The sequence below is a fragment of the Coregonus lavaretus genome (genome assembly GCF_964263955.1).
Source record: "Coregonus lavaretus genome assembly, chromosome: 39".
NCBI lineage: Eukaryota > Metazoa > Chordata > Actinopteri > Salmoniformes > Salmonidae > Coregonus > Coregonus lavaretus.
The window spans coordinates 23,810,563-23,829,589 of record NC_140026.1 but is presented as its reverse complement, the minus strand read 5'-3'; the positions used below and the strand labels follow the sequence as shown (position 1 = coordinate 23,829,589).

Sequence of the window (19,027 nt, the reverse complement as noted above, 5' to 3'; positions counted from 1 at the left end):
CTTATTAAGCTGGTTGAGAGAATGCCAAGAATGTGCAAAGCTGTCGTCAAGGCAAAGGGTGGCTACTTTGAAAAATATAAAATATAAAATATTTTTAAACACTTTTTTGGTTACTACATGATTCTATATGTGTTATTTCATAGTTTTGATATCTCCACTATTATTCTACAATGTAGAAAATAGTAAAAATAAAGAAAAATCCTTGAATGAGTAGGTGTGTCCAAACTTTTGACTGGTTCTGTATTTTAAAATAAAGTGCCACCAAACCCTTTTTTGCATCTCTTTTATCATATTTTATCTTCCCACTCACTTTTCTTACCTTACACAAATGCCCTGCCCATTTCAGTCGTCCTTTAAAACGGTGAGCAATCCAAGCAAGAGGAAATGGATAGAAAAGAGAGAGATGCTCTAAGCTATCCTCCCAGATCAAGCTACCACTACTGGTTCCTGTTGTGGTGAGGTAAACTCTCTCTCACTCCTCCCCAAGGACTTTGGAGCCATGGATCCTCTCTTTGTCTGTCTTTTCCCCTCTCTCTGATCATGCCGAGGTTATTAATGCCTTGTTAATGCCTGTAATGTCATGTAATTTAGGCTAAATTAAGGAATGGTTTTGCCTTGTATAATGGAATTCATTCATTTTATAATGTTATTATATACACTTGCATTGATATTCAATTGTTAGACCTTTCTTGAAATGCCTATTCCTGTAACTCAACAATAGTCCTTTTGCACATTGCTATTTATCTTATGGAGTTCAATAATACAATTTTCTAGACTTCGTTAATATACAAGTTACATAGTCTAGTTATGAGGTCAGGTGAGGAATGTATACAAATATTTCCCACTACAATGACAGAGTTATTTTTGGGAAAGTCAGATGATTAACTCGGGTTAATAATTAGTCATAGAGAGTGGAACAAATATCAAATAGCTGTCATTTCACCATTTTCTTCTTCCTCGTTTTAAGAGAGACATAAATAAGCCCTCCGACCGATCTAGCAGAGAAGCAGGCACAATGAGCAAGGTCACTTTACTCGCAGGTAAAAACATTCTTAATATGTTCACATATATTCTCTTTGTGTGAAATTCTTCTTATTTTTATTGACTTTCAATATGTGCTTTTTAAGGTCTGTGCTTGGCTCTGTCCCACTTGGGTGAGTTTCCACAACATTATGACATTTCCCACACATTATTATATTAACATTTGAGGATTTTTTTTATTTGAATTGTCACTCAGTATTCATCAAGAGAATGATGTTTGTATTAGTCATCTAGAATTATTGTGTGATATATAACAAAGATGCTACCATGAAGTTGTGTCACCCTGGGAAATGTTGACAGTGACTCATATATGATAGACACCGCATTCTGTTCCTGTCTAAGGCTCTACCTCCCAACTGGTCTGCTACTTTACCAACTGGTCCCAGTACAGACCTGGAACTGGGAAGTACCTGCCGGCTAATGTTGACCCTAACCTGTGTACTCACCTGATCTACGCCTTCTCCATTATCAACCCTGCCAATGAGCTTGCCACCTTTGAGTGGAATGATGAGACCCTCTACAGATCCTTCAACGGACTTAAAGACAGGTTTGCATCTTTTCCCAAGACATTCTGAGATGTTCATGGGTAATTGTTTACTGACAATAGTAATTGTATTTTTGTCATCCAACAGAAATCCTCAGCTCAAAACACTTTTGGCTGTCGGTGGATGGATATTTGGCACACAACAGTGAGATCTTTTATTTATTATATTTACATGGGTAACAGGTAGTATATTTTTTATGTATTCATAATATATTTCATATTTAGTAACATCAACCTGATTGAGCATCCCTAATTCTCCCTAGGTTCAGTATCATGGTTTCATCACCTGCCAATCGGCAGAAGTTCATCCAGTCTTCGATCAGTTTCCTGAAGAGGCATGGTTTTGACGGGCTGGACCTGGACTGGGAGTACCCTGGAGCACGGGGAAGCCCTCCAGAGGACAAGCACAGATTCACACTGTTGTGCAAGGTGATGGTTAGGGTTAGCGATATGGCTATGGTTATTGTTAGGCCAGGGTGTGGACATGAAGCTGGGGTAAGGGCTAGGGTTAAGGCTAGGGTTAGGGTTGAGCCGGGAAACAATGCTACTATACTTTTATTTAGGGATGAGGTAAAGAAATTACAATACATGTAATGCCATATGACAAAAAATACATCTGTTGTTTTTGTAGGAGCTCCTGGAGGCGTTTGAGGCTGAAGGCCAAGAATTCAGCCACCCCAGGCTGCTGCTTACTGCTGCTGTGGCTGCTGGGAAAGGGACCATTGATTCTGGCTATGAAATTGCAGACATTGCTAAGTAAATATGGATTTTAACATTATAACCACTGTAGTCACATTTTAGATAAACCATCATATGATGAACAGGATCCCATTTGGATTAATGGATGTGTATTAACTTGTCTTCTGGGTCGTTCCACATCATTTCAATCACTGTCTGACTACACCCCTTTTGATTTGAATGAAACCTTTCATACATGTTTGCCCATGGTGGAAGTGGTCAGAAAGTGACTTTTTTTGGACCTGAATGCCAAAACATTCAGGAGCTAGAGGTGCTCAAAGTTGACAACATTTTCAAACCCCACCCTACCATGAGATGTTAATGTCTTTATCACTGAAAAATATAAACTGTTGAGTTTGATATCATTTGAAAGCTGATATATGAAATCATATGGAACGACCTTTCTGTCTTTAGATACCTGGACTTCATTAATGTGATGACCTATGACTTCCATGGATCCTGGGAGACCTTCACAGGACACAACAGCCCTCTATACCAGGGATCCCATGACACAGGAGACCATATCTACTTCAACACAGTGAGAAAGGGGCTAAATCACGCTTCTTGTCTACATGTTAAATAAAGCCTATCAAATGTGAGTGTAAAGAAAGTACTGTATATACATTCATGCAAAATTAGTTTCAAAGTCTCTCTTTTCTGTCTCTCTCTCTCTCTGGCAGGATTTTGCCATGAAATACTGGCGAGATCAGGGAGCCCCTGTTGAGAAGCTGATGATGGGCTTTGCTACATATGGACGTTCATTCCGGCTCGCCTCTGGAGATAGTGGTGTCGGAGCGTCAGCCAATGGTGCTGCTTCACCCGGACCTTTCACCAGGGAGGCTGGTTTCTGGTCTTATTATGAGGTAATAAGGCTTAATTACGTATTTTTTGTGAACTTTGAAAGGTATCAAATTGATAGTTCACTTTTCAATTGAGGTAACCTGTTGCCCCTCCTGTTTCCAGATCTGTACTTTCCTCCAAGGAGCCAGTGTACAGTGGATTGACGATCAAAAGGTTCCCTATGCCTCTAAAGGAAATGAGTGGGTGGGATTTGACAATAGGGAGAGCTATGACACAAAGGTATGCTGCAGTGTTTCTGGGTTTTAATCAAAAATGGTGAACCAAACATCTAACTAAGCTAAGAAATTGCAAAAGAATCAAAGACATCAGTAGAAACTCCATACTCCTGTTATTTTCTTATGCTCTCACTCTCCCTTCCTAAGGTCCGCTACCTAAAGGAAAATGGCTTTGGAGGGGCCATGGTTTGGAATCTGGACCTGGATGACTTTGCTGGACAGTCATGTGGACAGGGCAACTATTCCCTGATCAGCCATCTTCACAAACTCCTCAACATTGGTAAATCACGTTTAAACGATTTCTTACTTGTCCAAATACACTGCTCAAAAAAATTAAGGGAACACTAAAATAACACATCCTAGATCTGAATGAATGAAATAATCTTATTAAATACTTTTTTCTTTACATAGTTGAATGTGCTGACAACAAAATCACACAAAAATTATCAATGGAAATCAAATTTATCAACCCATGGAGGTCTGGATTTGGAGTCACCCTCAAAATTAAAGTGGAAAACCACACTACAGGCTGATCCAACTTTGATGTAATGTCCTTAAAACAAGTCAAAATGAGGCTCAGTAGTGTGTGTGGCCTCCACGTGCCTGTATGACCTCCCTACAACGCCTGGGCATGCTCCTGATGAGGTGGCGGATGGTCTCCTGAGGGATCTCCTCCCAGACCTGGACTAAAGCATCCGCCAACTCCTGGACAGTCTGTGGTGCAAGGTGGTGTTGGTGGATGGAGCGAGACATGATGTCCCAGATGTGCTCAATTGGATTCAGGTCTGGGGAACGGGCGGGCCAGTCCATAGCATCAATGCCTTCCTCTTGCAGGAACTGCTGACACACTCCAGCCACATGAGGTCTAGCATTGTCTTGCATTAGGAGGAACCCAGGGCCAACCGCACCAGCATATGGTCTCACAAGGGGTCTGAGGATCTCATCTCGGTACCTAATGGCAGTCAGGCTACCTCTGGCGAGCACATGGAGGGCTGTGCGGCCCCCCAAAGAAATGCCACCCCACACCATGACTGACCCACCGCCAAACCGGTCATGCTGGAGGATGTTGCAGGCAGCAGAACGTTCTCCACGGCGTCTCCAGACTCTGTCACGTCTGTCACATGTGCTCAGTGTGAACCTGCTTTCATCTGTGAAGAGCACAGGGCGCCAGTGGCGAATTTGCCAATCTTGGTGTTCTCTGGCAAATGCCAAACGTCCTGCACGGTGTTGGGCTGTAAGCACAACCCCCACCTGTGGACGTCAGGCCCTCATACCACCCTCATGGAGTCTGTTTCTGACCGTTTGAGCAGACACGTGCACATTTGTGGCCTGCTGGAGGTCATTTTGCAGGGCTCTGGCAGTGCTCCTCCTGCTCCTCCTTGCACAAAGGCAGAGGTAGCAGTCCTGCTGCTGGGTTGTTGCCCTCCTATGGCCTCCTCCACGTCTCCTGATGTACTGGCCTGTCTCCTGGTAGCGCCTCCATGCTCTGGACACTACGCTGACAGACACAGCAAACCTTCTTGCCACAGCTCGCATTGATGTGCCATCCTGGATGAGCTGCACTGCCTGAGCCACTTGTGTGGGTTGTAGACTCCGTCTCATGCTACCACTAGAGTGAAAGCACCGCCAGCATTCAAAAGTGACCAAAACATCAGCCAGGAAGCATAGGAACTGAGAAGTGGTCAGTGGTCACCACCTGCAAAACCAGTCCTTTATTGGGGGTGTCTTGCTAATTGCCTATAATTTCCACCTGTTGTCTATTCCATTTGCACAACAGCATGTGAAATGTATTGTCAATCGGTGTTGCTTCCTAAGTGGACAGTTTGATTTCACAGAAGTGTGATTGACTTGGAGTTACATTGTGTTGTTTAAGTGTTCCCTTTATTTTTTTGAGCAGTGTATATACAAACATATCAATGTTTTTTTTGCAGTCAAGTGCTATTCTGAATAGACATATTACATTTTATTTTCACCCAGAACTACCTCCCCTGCCACCTACACACACCCCATGGTCAGGGGCACCACCCACAGTCAAGGCCACCACCAAGGCCACCACCACTACTACCCTTGTACCCGGTGGTGGTTTCTGTGCAGGCAGGGCTGGCGGGCTGTATGTCAAAGCAGATTCCCCGAGCTCTTTCTATAACTGTGCCAACGGCATCACCTATATCCAGAGCTGCCTCGCTAGCCTAGTCTTCAGGGACAGCTGCAAATGCTGCGACTGGCCCTAGGACTGTCATGTCTGTTATTTGACCTATGGGAGAGTTGGGTATGTTGAGCCATTTTTTACATTCAGCATCACTACATCAAGGGAAATATAACTCTCTTCCTAACAAAGATATCGACATATATTTCAGGATCATGTGTATCGCTGGAAATAATCAGAATGTATGTAAACATAACAGTTTTGAAAACATAGGTTGTCCAAAAAAAGTGTTCTCAGAATCTTGGCACAAGTTGAGCATAGAGACAGGGTAAGTTGAGCCGCCTTGGGGTAAGTAGGTGATGGTGTCCTGTGACAGAGGGTGATGGTGCTGGTAGATCAAAATTTAAATCTTGGAATGGGGTTCTGGTATATTGTATATCTTAAATGTATACCTCGGTCATACTGTATATAGATCTCTCTGTTCAATATCACTTACCCTTCCATTTCTTGACCAGTTGTCTGGGACAGGGATGTTGTTTTGATGTGCCAATTCGTAGGAAAGTTCTCTGCATTTGAGGCTACTGAGCCCATGAAACTGGTCTGAGAGATTCTTCATATGTTTAGCAAGCTCAGGCTAGATGTCATCAGATATGACCTTGTGTGCCTCTGCTACTTTACCAATTGCCTCTCTTTCGCACATGTACATGTACATGTTCATTTTCTTTTTTGTCAATGTACCTTTTCAGTGTCATTCAGTCAATTCTTTCATCTCTTACTGCTGCTCAAATTAACTTATTCCCTTCTCTCACTTCCTTGGTTGCTCTCTCAAGAACCTCAAGGGGGGCTAGACCTTTGCTTGTTTTACGTTTGTAAACATGGGGCACTATCTTGAGTTCATATGCATGGCACATTGCAAAAATATATTATGTATAACACTGACAAAATGTAATTATAATTTGTATGGGGGTATGGTGGCCATTGGCTCAACTTACCCCATGGTCATTGGCTCAACTTAACCCAAGGCAAACATTTGGACTATATTAGCCCACACAGCTACAAGGATACACTTTCATGCTACACTACATGACCAAAAGTATGTGGACAACTGCTCGTCGAACATCTCATTCCAAAATCCTGGGCATTAATGTGAAGTTTGTCCCCCCTTTGCTGCTATAACAGCCTCCACTCTTCTGGGAAGGCTTTCCACTAGATGTTGGAACATTGCTGTGGGGACTTGCTGAGGTCGGGCACTGATGTTGGGTGATTAGGCCTGGCTCGCAGTCTGAGTTCCAATTCATCCCAAAGGTGTTCGGTGGGATTGAGGTCAAGGCTATGTGCAGGCCAGTCAAGTTCTTCCACACCAATCTCTACAAACCATTTCTGTATGGACCTCGCTTTGTGCACGGGGGCATTGTCATGCTGAAACAGGAAAGGGCCTTCGTCCACCGGACACCCATATTCATCCGTCGGACTGCCAGATGGTGAAGCGTGATTCATCACTCCAGAGAACGCATTTCCACTGCTCCAGAGTCCAGTGGCGGCGAGCTTTACACCACTCCAGCTGACGCTTGACATTGCGCATGGTGATCTTAGGCTTGTGTGCGGCTGCTCGGTCAAGGAAACCTATTTCATGACACTCCCGACAAACAGTTATTGTGCTAACGTTGCTTCCAGAGGCAGTTTGGAACTCAGTAGTGAGTGTTGCAACCGAAGACAGACTATTTTTACGCGGTACGCGCTTCAGCACTCGGCGGTCCCATTCTGTGAGCTTGTGTGGCCTACCACTTCGCGGCTGAACCGTTGTTGCTCCTAGATGTTTCCACTTCACAATAACAGCACTTACAGTTGACCAGGGCAGCTCTAGCAGGGCAGACATTTGACAAACTGACTTGTTGGAAAGGTGGCATCCTATGACTGTGCCACGTTGAAAGTCACTGAGCTCTTCAGTAAGGCCATTCTACCGCCAATGTTTGTCTATGGAGATTGCATGATTGTGTGCTCGATTTTATACACCTGTTGGCAACGGGTGTGTCTGAAATAGCCGAATCCACTAATTTGAAGGGGTGTCCACATACTTTTGTATATACTGTATAGTGTAGGTTTAGGACCTCATATTGTAGCTTATAGAGACCTCAACTGATGTACAAAACAATCTTTAAACTATCTACTTTGGTTTAGATACAAGCATCATGAAACCTATAACACAATAAATTCATTTGTACCTAACTTGCTTACCACTTTTTCCATGTGCTTTCTTCCTTCACAGACTCCATGAAATGATGACCTCGGCTCGTCCTAAATATTTGGTCACATTATTAATTTTGTATGGTGTTGAGTTCTGACTTGAAATATACTTATTCCTGTAACTAAATAAGGCCTTATTGATTATGTTATGTGCAAAATGAATGTATATGTTATTGGTCACTGAGGGGTGAAGAGGGACTTTGTTCATGGAAAGTAACTGTGAGAGAAAAGGGGAACAGTGTTTATAACCAAAGTCTGTTCAGTAATGTGAACAAAAGGTCACTTGTAAACATCATGGAGAAGTGATCGGATAAAGAGGAACAGCACAACATTTATGCAGTGTTGGGCAACAGATAGCAGTTCTGAGAAGTTACCTCCCTAACCTCATCTTGACATATAATGCCTGTTTGATCATGTGCAAAGTGTGCTTGCAGCTGAAGCACCCAGTGGGTTGAATAAACGTGGTTTGAGCTTTTTCTAGTCGTCCGTTTGAGTTTATACTCTGTTCAGAACCTAACAATGGTTTCCTAGAAACAAGGGGTGGCTCAACTAACCCTTTGGCTCAATTTACCCCACTCTCCCCTATGTACAGCCCTGAGGGGCAATTTTCACACTTGCGATATAGATTATACAAAGTAAATATCCTGTTATTATTTTTATTTACTGGCGTTGTGTCATCTCAGTAGCTAGGTTTCCATCCAATTTGCGACAAACTTTCATGCAAATATTCAAAACTCTGAATAAAACAATTTGCGCATTCTTCCATCAGAGATGTGTTTCCATCAAACATACTTTTTCCAGATAAAAGGCTGTGGGTGATGACGTAGTGCACATAAAAATAACTTTTGCTGTTAAATTCCCATGTACCGAATGAAAAATACAAGTTAAAGGGGAATTTCACCCTGGCTCTGCCACAGCATATAGTCATTACTATATTAACAACATTACGTTTTTGTCGTAAACATCAACATTATCGAAACCAAAAGAACGGGCGCATTTTCATTTCACTGGTAGAATCGGGAAGTTTCGACTTCCTGTGTATTCGTCTGCTTATAGTGAACCACAAAGTCCAGCATTCATAGTGAATGCAGATACCGCCCCGCTAGGTAGATGGGGCGTGCCCACAAACTTGGTTCATTGCGTTCTTTAATGTCGAATGACCAACACACAGTAATCTAAGAACTTCTCTAGGCAATTTACTTTTTGAACACTTGTTTTTCACTAACATTTGTCATCATGCTCGTGTGGTGTTCTGTGTGGCTGTGCTAATTACAAACAAGCGCTATGTGTTATCTTTCACCGTTCTACCTACCAGAGATTTACCCAGATACTGCCAGTGGTTTGCGGCTATCAAGAATGATGCTTAGGTGACCAAAGATTATCAGAGGGATTTTCAGGCTGAATGAATGGGGAATCCATTTAGAAGACAGCTGAGAAGTGATGCGATACCATCATTTTCTCCCTTCACAACAAAATGGAAGATTCTCAAATAGAGGTAAAGTACCGTTAGCTGGACTAGGTAAATTAGCTACGTTAGCTAGCGTTACAGTCCTGTATTGAACTCTGAAAGCAATCAGCAAAATCATATAGCTATCTATATTTTGGTTACACGCTGTCAATCAACTTCACCTATGCTATGGTACTCACTGAAACACTGGTAGTTACCTTCAGCAGAATAAAGATGTTTGTTTGTTCGTTCTATCTTTGACTAACATTAGCTAACGTAAGCTAGCTAACATTAGCAAATAACAGTAACTCAATCTGGTAGCCATTTATTCCACCATTGTCTGGAAAACACTTTGTCGATATAGCTAACTCACTCTCAGTGTGTTGGTAGTAATGATGAATGTGTATAAATTGTCTATGGTTGGTTAGTTGGTTCCACCAGCATGTGTTTCCAGCCCCAAGCTCTGCACAAGATGAAGGCAAATATTTTCAAGCTGACGGCTAAGATAGCTCAATTTACAGTAAGCATGCCATAAACATGAATTGGGTAGTGTTATGGGGTTACAGGTGGTTAGATGTAGCCTGAGAACCACAAAGTACCTTCCAGACCATGTAATCATTTTAGTCTACCCCTTTTTCTTTTCTCTTTGTAAAACCTGCTGAAAAATACCCCAAAGTGGCAGTATTTTGGGTACACAAGCATGAGGGAGGGGACACACCTTGCGGTTATGGAGCACAACAAGATTGTGGGACAGAAACCAGCAAGGGACACTGAAAGGTATAAAATCAAGACAACAGTAATGACACAACCACCTCATTCTTCTCTCTGCAGATTCTCAAAACACAATACAAAGACAGGTCTACAAAAATCCCCTGCTACTATTGACAAGAATGATCTGTCAAAGTCAATGGGCTGGGGGAGGTTTACAGGTCTTTGAGATGAGGAAGGGGTTTTTGGTTGTGCTTAGAGACAGTAAATGTATTGTTATGTCATTTCTCTTCAATCTTCCATACACAACAATACATACTGTGTAAGAACTGATGACAGCCACCTGTCTAGATCAATGAGAGAAGACTTGAAATAGACAAGATGGAGGTGTCCACATTGTTGGATTACTTCATGTAGCAAAACAAGTATTATTTTAATAAATTCAAACTGACTCCTGTTTCCACGAATTGAGGATGAAGACAGCTTCGCCAAGCTAAGGTTGGTCAAAAATTCTGTGCTACACCAAACAGTACCTATCCTGTAACTCCCAGTAATGGATACCACTAATCTTTGGTTAGATCACATTAGCTGGTGTAACAATCTGTAGCTAAGAGAACTGGTGATCAGCAGATGATGGGAGAGGTGGTCATGATGAAATTGCCATTCCAAAGAAACATACAGTAAGTTCAGGGAACACTTGTACAGCTGTGGGAGAAGCGTTGTCATGATCAAACTGCCATCCAGCTCCTCTTGAGTCATCTTCTGCATAATGTCCAATCCATCAAGAGGGATACTGTTCACGGGATACAGTTTTTCTACAATGACACATGCAGGCAAAGGAATTATGTTCCTCTCGAAGAAGAATCCACTCCAGAAAGGATCCCAGGCACCACCCGGTATTGTCTGTAAGACAAAAAAGATAATCAATTATACTCCATTGCACAGTTTGAACTTTTAAGACACAGTTTTCGCTCACACAATATGAAATACTTTTTGCCCTGTTGTAACAGATCTATGACAGACAGGAATGATGTAACATTTATTCAAAGTCATAGGCTCTAGACCCGTTTAAAGGAAACAGTCAGGAGGCAGATACAAAAAACAAGCAAAGTTTATTAAAATATCTTGGTTTTATGTTTGCTTGTAAGGACGGGATAGCAATACAAAACATGAACAATATGAAGTACACAGGATGCTCATAGTTCACTCACAGTGCTACAGTGGAGGGAGGGCACTTCCAATAAACCACTTGGACCTCAAAGCCAGCAAAGCCTCTACAAACACATGAAACCAACTTTCAGAACAATGGACCACACCCCAAACATTTCTTCTCAAACAGCATGAGCATGTTCACAAAATGCTTACTTCACAGACAGACTTGTACAGCAGCGACATAGGGCGTAAAGCCATAGCGATGTATAGAGATCATTACTTGTAAATAACTCGTTTATGCATGGACATTGCCACTGAAGGCTTCCACCATTTTAAAGTAGTCAACTGGGTGGGGATTCATATGGGTTGGGAGCAATTAGCCAATGATCATAGCATTGTTTTCTTCTTCAAATTTGTTTGCCTAGTTTGTAAATGGCCTTTTAGCTATGTCACTGCCATGTAGTGGCCACAATAAATTAATGATACACAATATTTGGTCCAAGACTCGAAGCACTGCAGGTGGCGGTAAATCACCAATATTAGCTTTACACTTTATTCAAACATCAAAAGACGAAAATGTACTACTTAAAATGGAGATTAGGGATGGGCTTTTGAAATATTTTCACTATTCGTATAATATCATGCATTTTTGGGGGGATATCTGAATAGTCTAAATATGTGTTTTTTGTGAAACTTTTATACAACTTTTTTTTCTAAACAGCACTTGTTTGCTGCATGACTCGGAAAGCTCTGTTTGCTGCTGCAGCAGGGCGGGGGAAGGTTAGGGGCCGGTGTAAGACGGAAGGGAGGAAGAGGGAGAGAAAGTAGCCATACTCGTGCTAATTAGACAAACTTGTTGCTGCCTTAGGTTATCTATCATACCATCTGGCAATGCCTGTATTGACTACATCAAATCGATGTAAAGAATCTAGCTACGCTAGCCAGCTAAGTTAGCCAACTAGCTAGCTAGCAAGGCTAATTGAAGCTATTTTGCTGCGCTCCACATCCTTGTCTACAACCACTCCATTCAGATTAAACAACAGCCTACCTGTTGGTTGCTCGTTGTAGTCTAGTCCTTCTCATTAAAGTAACTTCATTCCATAATTTTTATTCCATTTTGCAATGATTAGAAATATCCTACTTCACCTGCTAGTCTACATATTGAGCCTCTGACTGTAGTGCCGCTTTGATTGCCCGACATTAACAACAAGCTACACATGTGAAACGTGTGCAGGCTACCGGTATGTTTTTTTATGGCATGCTCGTCATTCAAATAAAAACTAAATTCAAAAGTTTGTTGTGTTCTTTTTTTTCCTTTTCTTTAAAAAAATAAAAAAATAAGGGGGATTAGAAGTGATGCAAACACTTAATTTGATAAAACCCCAAATCTATCTGCAATATTAAAGCTGAAAATGAAATGACTTGCCACAAGCAGCACTGTAGATATTGAGATGAGCGAGATGCAAGACTGGTCCATATCTGTTTTTTCTCTCACACACAGTATCTGCACATGTGCACGGGTTCACTTCACGCTGTTCACAGCTCGGTAGCCAGGGCACCAAAACAACAGAGAAGTTGAGTCTCGCACTTCAACACGCTTAGTTTTTGCAGAAATTGACCCACTATGCTGTTTACTTTCTGCATCTACTTCATTTCACTGAGTCTACCTTTAAGAATGTCAAATGTCATGGTGTATAGTAGAGCTGGGACGATAAACTGAAAATTACCGACACCGACATTGTCTTCCTCTTACTGAAGCATTTTGCTTATGTTGGTAATTCCCAGTGATTTTTCAACAAAAGGTTCCTGTAGATTGTTCAAAATTCTTTGGTCAACAGCAATAGCCTATGCATTACGCGGCATGTAGCCTAGCGGTTAAGAGCGTTCGGGCCACTAACCAAAAGGTTGCTGATTCGAATCCCAGAGCCGGCAAGGTGAAAAAATCTGCTGTCTGCCCTTCAGAAAGGCATTTAACCCCCAACAATAACTGCTCCCCGGGTGCCGATGACCTCGATTAAGGCAGCCCCCCGCACCTCTCTGACTCAGAGGGGTTGGGTTAAATGTGGAAGACACATTTTGGTTGAATGCATCCAGTTGGGCAACTGACTAGGTATCCCCCTTTCCCATTATGTTGATTACTGCTATGAAAGTACAGTGTATGCCTGTCCCTGTTTCGCTGTCGGCTGCTGTGTGAGTGAGCCACTCTCACTTCCTTTCCCCACTGTGCACATGGACCATTGCTCAAAATGCAATCGCAGCAAAAATATAGTTTTCAAAGCAACTACTGTTGTTCTAGTTACATAGAGGAGAGTCACAGCCTTCTGTGAGTATATAATTTATTTCTCACCTTTCAATATTGGCACCACTTTACAACCGTGCCAGCGGAGCGGAGTTGAGGACATATAATTGTTTTGTAGGACAATACATTTACTGATATATTAATCAATTAGCCGACATGGCTATCTAGCAACAATATCATATTTAGAGTTAGCAATCTAGCCAAGTGTTTTGAGTTCCCACTTTCTCAGGTGGTGAATAATATAGCCTAGACCAAAATGCACAAAGTTGTCGAAAATCTGATCATTCTGGACAGGTTGCACATCAAAATATCAATCATGCACTCCCTGGATATGTTAGATGAAATAGCAGAATTTTTAAGTCATAGGCTACCATCTCAGTTGTCTTAATTGGCACAGAAAAAAATATATCTAGAGCCCTGCCGCTACTGTAAAGTAATTGTCTATTAAAACATAATTTATCTATATATTTATCATTTTCGAGCAAAATAGTTACATTTATCGCAATATGACTTTTTGGCAATATCACCCAGCTTTAGTATATACTTGTATGTAGTAGCAATGTCACATTGATAATTTGATTTAATTCAGACAAAGCCTTTTCATTGTTAAAATGTTATACTTTTTTTCTTCAAAAAAGATTTATACTCTCGCAAGTAACCGAATACTAACGTCCGTTCGGATATTCGATTAATCGATTAACTGTACCCATCCCTAGCCTCAATGGCGCTGACCATGCTATCACAGACGCCATATAGCACAGATACAAGTTGAGATCCCTATGCATCTCTATGGGTAAAGCTCTTTACTGAGAAGGACCAAGGGGTGCTTTTATACCTTTCAGTCGGTCCCGCACTAAACATGGTCCCCAGGGAAACACTAACAACAACTATAGTTCCTACCCTGCCACATGCATTATTCCCATCCCCCTACACACCTCTGGGAAGAAGAGTTGTTGTGCTCACATCCCTTAAGTCTGATGATCTGACTGGAAGTTAACTTTTAGCTTATGCTATTGGTCAACAACTCAGATTTTGAATACAAACAAGTCAGATGGTAATAAAAGGGTCTTAGATTCATTGTTCTGTCTCTGGCTGGACCTACTAAGACAAAAAAAAAACATAAATAAAGCAAAAGACAACTGATCACTAAACACACCAATAGGAGAAGCCATTAACTACAAGGACACTCCTCCCTCCACCATACTGAACACTACCTAGCATAAACCCTTACCCTACCCCTAACCCTTGCACCCCCTTTTTTTGTTTGCCTATGGGTAATTCCACAATAACAGAGTGATGCTAAGACTCCGATTTTTCACTTTAAAATGTATGTCAATCAAAAACCAATGAATACAAAGTTAAACAAATATTTGGTAACAGAAGGACAGCATAAACAGCACAAACCGTCATTCTGTTACCAAACTTTGCATCTGCACTGTTCTTCAAGTAAATCTATTGTAAGAAAAAACGTGGAAATTGTCAAAAGTAGTCCTTGTGCACAGAGTTGTATGGTTTGTTTAACTTTGCAATCATTGGTTTTTGTTTGGCATTCATTTTAAAGTGAAAAATCTGAGTCTCAGCATCAATCTGTTTCCGTAGCATTATCCCTACATAAACACACACACTCCCTCCCTCCCTCCCTCCCTCCCTCCCTCACACACACACACACACACACACACACACACACACACACACATTTCTAACTAATTTTAGATTTCCACACTGCCAATGCTGCCATTGAGAAACTCAAGTTGAAGGCCTACCGGGGTACTGCAGAATGCCATTAGCAACTGAATTATCCTCAGAACTTCTGTGTGCAATTTTTAAATAATTGGTTCAAGGACATACTTTTTTTTTTTTTACATACACGAAGATTCACCACGAAGATTGTCATTTTTCCATTCCAATGGGGGATCCTATTTTCTGCTAACAATGCCTGCATTACCGCGGTCGACCTTGGGGCTGTCGTTCTCCCCTGGTTGGCCCCATAGAGATTCTATTAAATTACTAGAGGGGCTATGTCATTAACCTTCAAAGTTCCAGAACGGGGTGAAAATGGCAGACATATTGGTCAGGGAGAAATCCAAACCAGTGTAATTGGAATGAATGGCAAATTAAAGTAAGGCATGTGATATATCAGAAATTGTGTAATAGAATGATTGTCAACCTAAAATAGTCATATAATTATACTGTAAATACAGTTTATGCAGGTTTTATACACATTTTCTGTATAAATAGCCTCTACATTTTTGTTTTCTTAAAATGCCGTGAGTGCTATTATGTGATACAATATCAGTACTTGTTGCATTTAAAACTTGTCTAAGTCCTATCATTAACTGATTTCAGCCAGTGTATAGCTGTGGATTGACTGCATTGTTTGAATGGAATATTGGCAGTTAATTAGAAAAATGTATGGAATCATTCCTCTAAAACTGTCTGGCTAGCTAGCTAACAAACATACAGTGCAGATAAATCCTTCTAATTCATTATTTTACACAATACTGTATCTTATCACAGTACTGGCAAACCATGGTTGACCAAATCCCTGACCAAAATGTCTGACCTTAATCCCATCATAAGAAGGTTCATGTCCATTCTAGTATTCACATTTCTAATTATATGGTTGGCCCCCAGTGACATGTATTCATGGATGCCAAGGGAAGCCATGCTTCCCCCAAAAATGTACCAATAAAAAAGGAAAAAACATATAAAATCATTTATCTTTAATCTCTCTGTGTTTCATAATTTTCCTTCAATTTGGAAGAGGCTGAATGTATCTCACTGGAGAAAGCATCCGAGCGAGCGAAACAAAAAATGTATACTCTCGCAAGTATATTTTTTCTTGTGAAACAAACAAGAAAAAGACCAAAACACTGAAAACTTGAGCGAGCATAACTATTCACCCCCCTAAAGTCAATACTTTGTAGAGCCACCTTTTGCAGCAATTACAGCTGCAAGTCTCTTGGGGTATGTCTCTATAAGCTTCGCACATCTAGCGACTGGGATTTTTGCCCATTCTTCAAGGCAAAACTGCTCCAGCTCCTTCAAATTGGATGGGTTCCGCTGGTGTACAGCAATCTTTAAATCATACCACAGATTCTCAATTGGATTGAGGTCTGGGCTTTGACTAGGCCATTCAAATACATTTAAATGTTTCCCCTTAAACCACTCAAGTGTTGCTTTAGCAGTATGCTTAGGGTCATTGTCCTGCTGGAAGGTGAACCTCCGTCCCAGTCTCAAATCTCTGGAAGACTGTAACAGGTTTCCCTCAAGAATTTCCCTGTATTTAGCGGCATCCATCATTCCTTCAATTCTGACCAGTTTCCCAGACCCTGCCGATGAAAAACATCCCCACAGCGTGATGCTGCCACCACCATGCTTCACTGTGGGGATGGTGTTCTCGGGGTGATGAGAGGTGTTGGGTTTACGCCAGACATAGAATTTTCCTTGATGGCCAAAAAGCTCAATTTTAGTCTCATCTGAAGGTAATTGGTTGCACCAGATCTTATTTAGGGGCTTCATAGCAAAGGGGGTGAATACATATGCACGCACCACTTTTCTGTTATTTATTTTTTAGAATTTCTTGAAACAAGTTATTTTTTTCATTTAACTTCACCAATTTGGACTATGTTGTGTCTGTCCATTACATGAAATCCAAATAAAAATCCATTTAAATTACAGGTTGTATTGCAACAAAATAGGAAAAACGCCAAGGGGGATGAATACCCCCTCCCCCCACCCCCATAAAAAAAGGGTGGTTGTCCCACTGGCTATCCTAAGTTGAATGCACCAATTTGTAAGTCGCTTTGGATAAGAGCGTCTGCTAAATGACTTAAATGTAAATGTAAAATGTTATAGAGCAAACAACGCATTTATCACAACACAACACTTTTTTTTCCTGGCTTGGCTTCCCCAGTGATTTTACCCACGCACCGCTACTGTTGGCCCCCTCTGTCTGACTTGGACAATAGATATACCATACAACTCACAAGGCCTGGGGGGCTTATGTCAAGTCCTACAGAGACAAAATACATGTTTTTGGATTGCCCCGGTTGAGACACGTTTAATGTTACCTCACACGGAAGTTCGTCTAGTGCTGTTGATATCACATGAGCCTCTCTGAGCCAATTAAAATGTAGCAGAAATTTAGCAGACACACTTTTGAAACTAGGTGGTGTAGTACTACTTACACCCACTGGATGGTATAATACACATCGTTGGAAGCACAGCAGCGAGCTGAATCCAGTCATATGTCAGACTGATATGTCAGACTTATAGTTTTAGTTATAATCAATAAAAAAACCTACCTTTTGGGGGTTTAAACAGCCTAGTGCCCGATTTCGCCTAGTGCCTAGTGCCCAATCTTTTCATCTCAAGAGGTTAATGGTAATACACCATATGGCAGGGTTCTTCAATTCCGGTCCTGGAGGGCCGAAACACCTCTGTTTTTCATCCTCTCCTTCTAATCAGGGGCTAATTCAGACCTGGGACACCAGGTGAGTGCAATTAACTACCAGTTAGAAATAAAAAACAGAAGTGTTTCGGCCCTCCAGGACCGGAATTGAAGAACCCTGCCATATGGCATGGAGGTGACATTGATGAAATATTGAGGTAGACTGTGAGAACATTCAAAATGCATGATATTCACCATCTATATTCATGACCTAGGTAATTAAAGATTACATTTATTTAAAAAATGTCATGTTCATTTACTAGTGTATAAGAAGAATATGGTTTATGCATATTTCAGTGTGTGGTGACAAACTATACTGGAAAGGAAATGGCGCAACGCTCGCTCACAAACATTACAAATTTCACTCAGAGGTTGGATAGTGCATTGAAATTACACAGATATTGTATAGTGTGCATTGAAAGTAAAGGCATTGTTGTTTAAGATAATTCCCAGTCTTCAGCTGACATTTCTGGTATTTCTTTAGTAATTCCAAAAACATGCTTTCAATAGTACTGACATGAATAGTCTAGACTGTAGCTCTATTCCAAGTATATAAAAGTAAATCACGTCCAAGGTTATGAGAAAGCATTCTGGAAAAACTCACAATACATCATTTGTGGTTTGTGGACATCCTTAGAAATACAATTTGACAAATCCTCACAAAACATCTAAATTGAAATGCACTAGCGGATTGACAAACCCATATCAACCATTCATTACCTTGTCAACTGACAAGCAACAACTGGGAATGAGTGCAGATAGAGGGAGTTTTATTTTGATCAAGGAGATGAAGAGTCCTTTCTGTCCACGCCGATCAATTGCCATTTTGTCTGAACCAAGCAATTTCTCTTAAGCTTTTTCAGATATGCCTTAAGATATAAAAAGAGGTACAATGATGGACTTGAAAGGGGGAGAGAGATGTATTTTCTGCATTAGACCAACTATAAAGTTCCCACTGGGCACAGACGTCAATTCAACATCTAACGTAATTTCATTGAAATGACATGGAAACAGCGTTGATTCAACCAGTTTGTGCCCAGTGGATAGCCTATCACACTTCTCTCACACACAAAGATGTTATGTTAGGTGTCCACACAACATCTCTCATGGTCTTCAGAGTGTAGGAGAAAAGTCTATATTTCATTTCACCACCGCGGTCAGACTGTGTCCATCATGACT

At 41.2% G+C, this 19,027-nt stretch overlaps 1 protein-coding gene across 1 annotated transcript; it reads left to right on the top strand.

Annotated features, from left to right (window-relative positions):
* The first annotated feature begins 525 nt into the window (after positions 1-525).
* Positions 526-8,265, top strand: LOC311113062 (acidic mammalian chitinase-like). The gene is made up of 13 exons (XM_084156201.1): positions 526-548; positions 968-1,040; positions 1,128-1,154; positions 1,384-1,588; positions 1,674-1,730; positions 1,849-2,014; positions 2,217-2,341; positions 2,738-2,861; positions 3,004-3,186; positions 3,287-3,403; positions 3,547-3,679; positions 5,377-5,668; positions 7,812-8,265. The coding sequence occupies exons 2-12, from the start codon at positions 1,016-1,018 to the stop codon at positions 5,628-5,630; spliced, it is 1,416 nt and encodes a 471-aa protein (XP_084012327.1). The 5' UTR covers positions 526-548; positions 968-1,015; the 3' UTR covers positions 5,631-5,668; positions 7,812-8,265.
* The last annotated feature ends 10,762 nt before the right edge of the window (positions 8,266-19,027 follow it).

Bases quoted from the DNA above. Each gene is read 5' to 3' on its own strand.
- LOC311113062 (XM_084156201.1), top strand. From the start codon at position 1,016: ATGAGCAAGGTCACTTTACTCGCAG. The intron at 1,041-1,127 runs GTAAAAACATTC...GTGCTTTTTAAG, and splicing joins CAAGGTCACTTTACTCGCAG to GTCTGTGCTTGGCTCTGTCC. The intron at 3,680-5,376 runs GTAAATCACGTT...ATTTTCACCCAG, and splicing joins TCACAAACTCCTCAACATTG to AACTACCTCCCCTGCCACCT.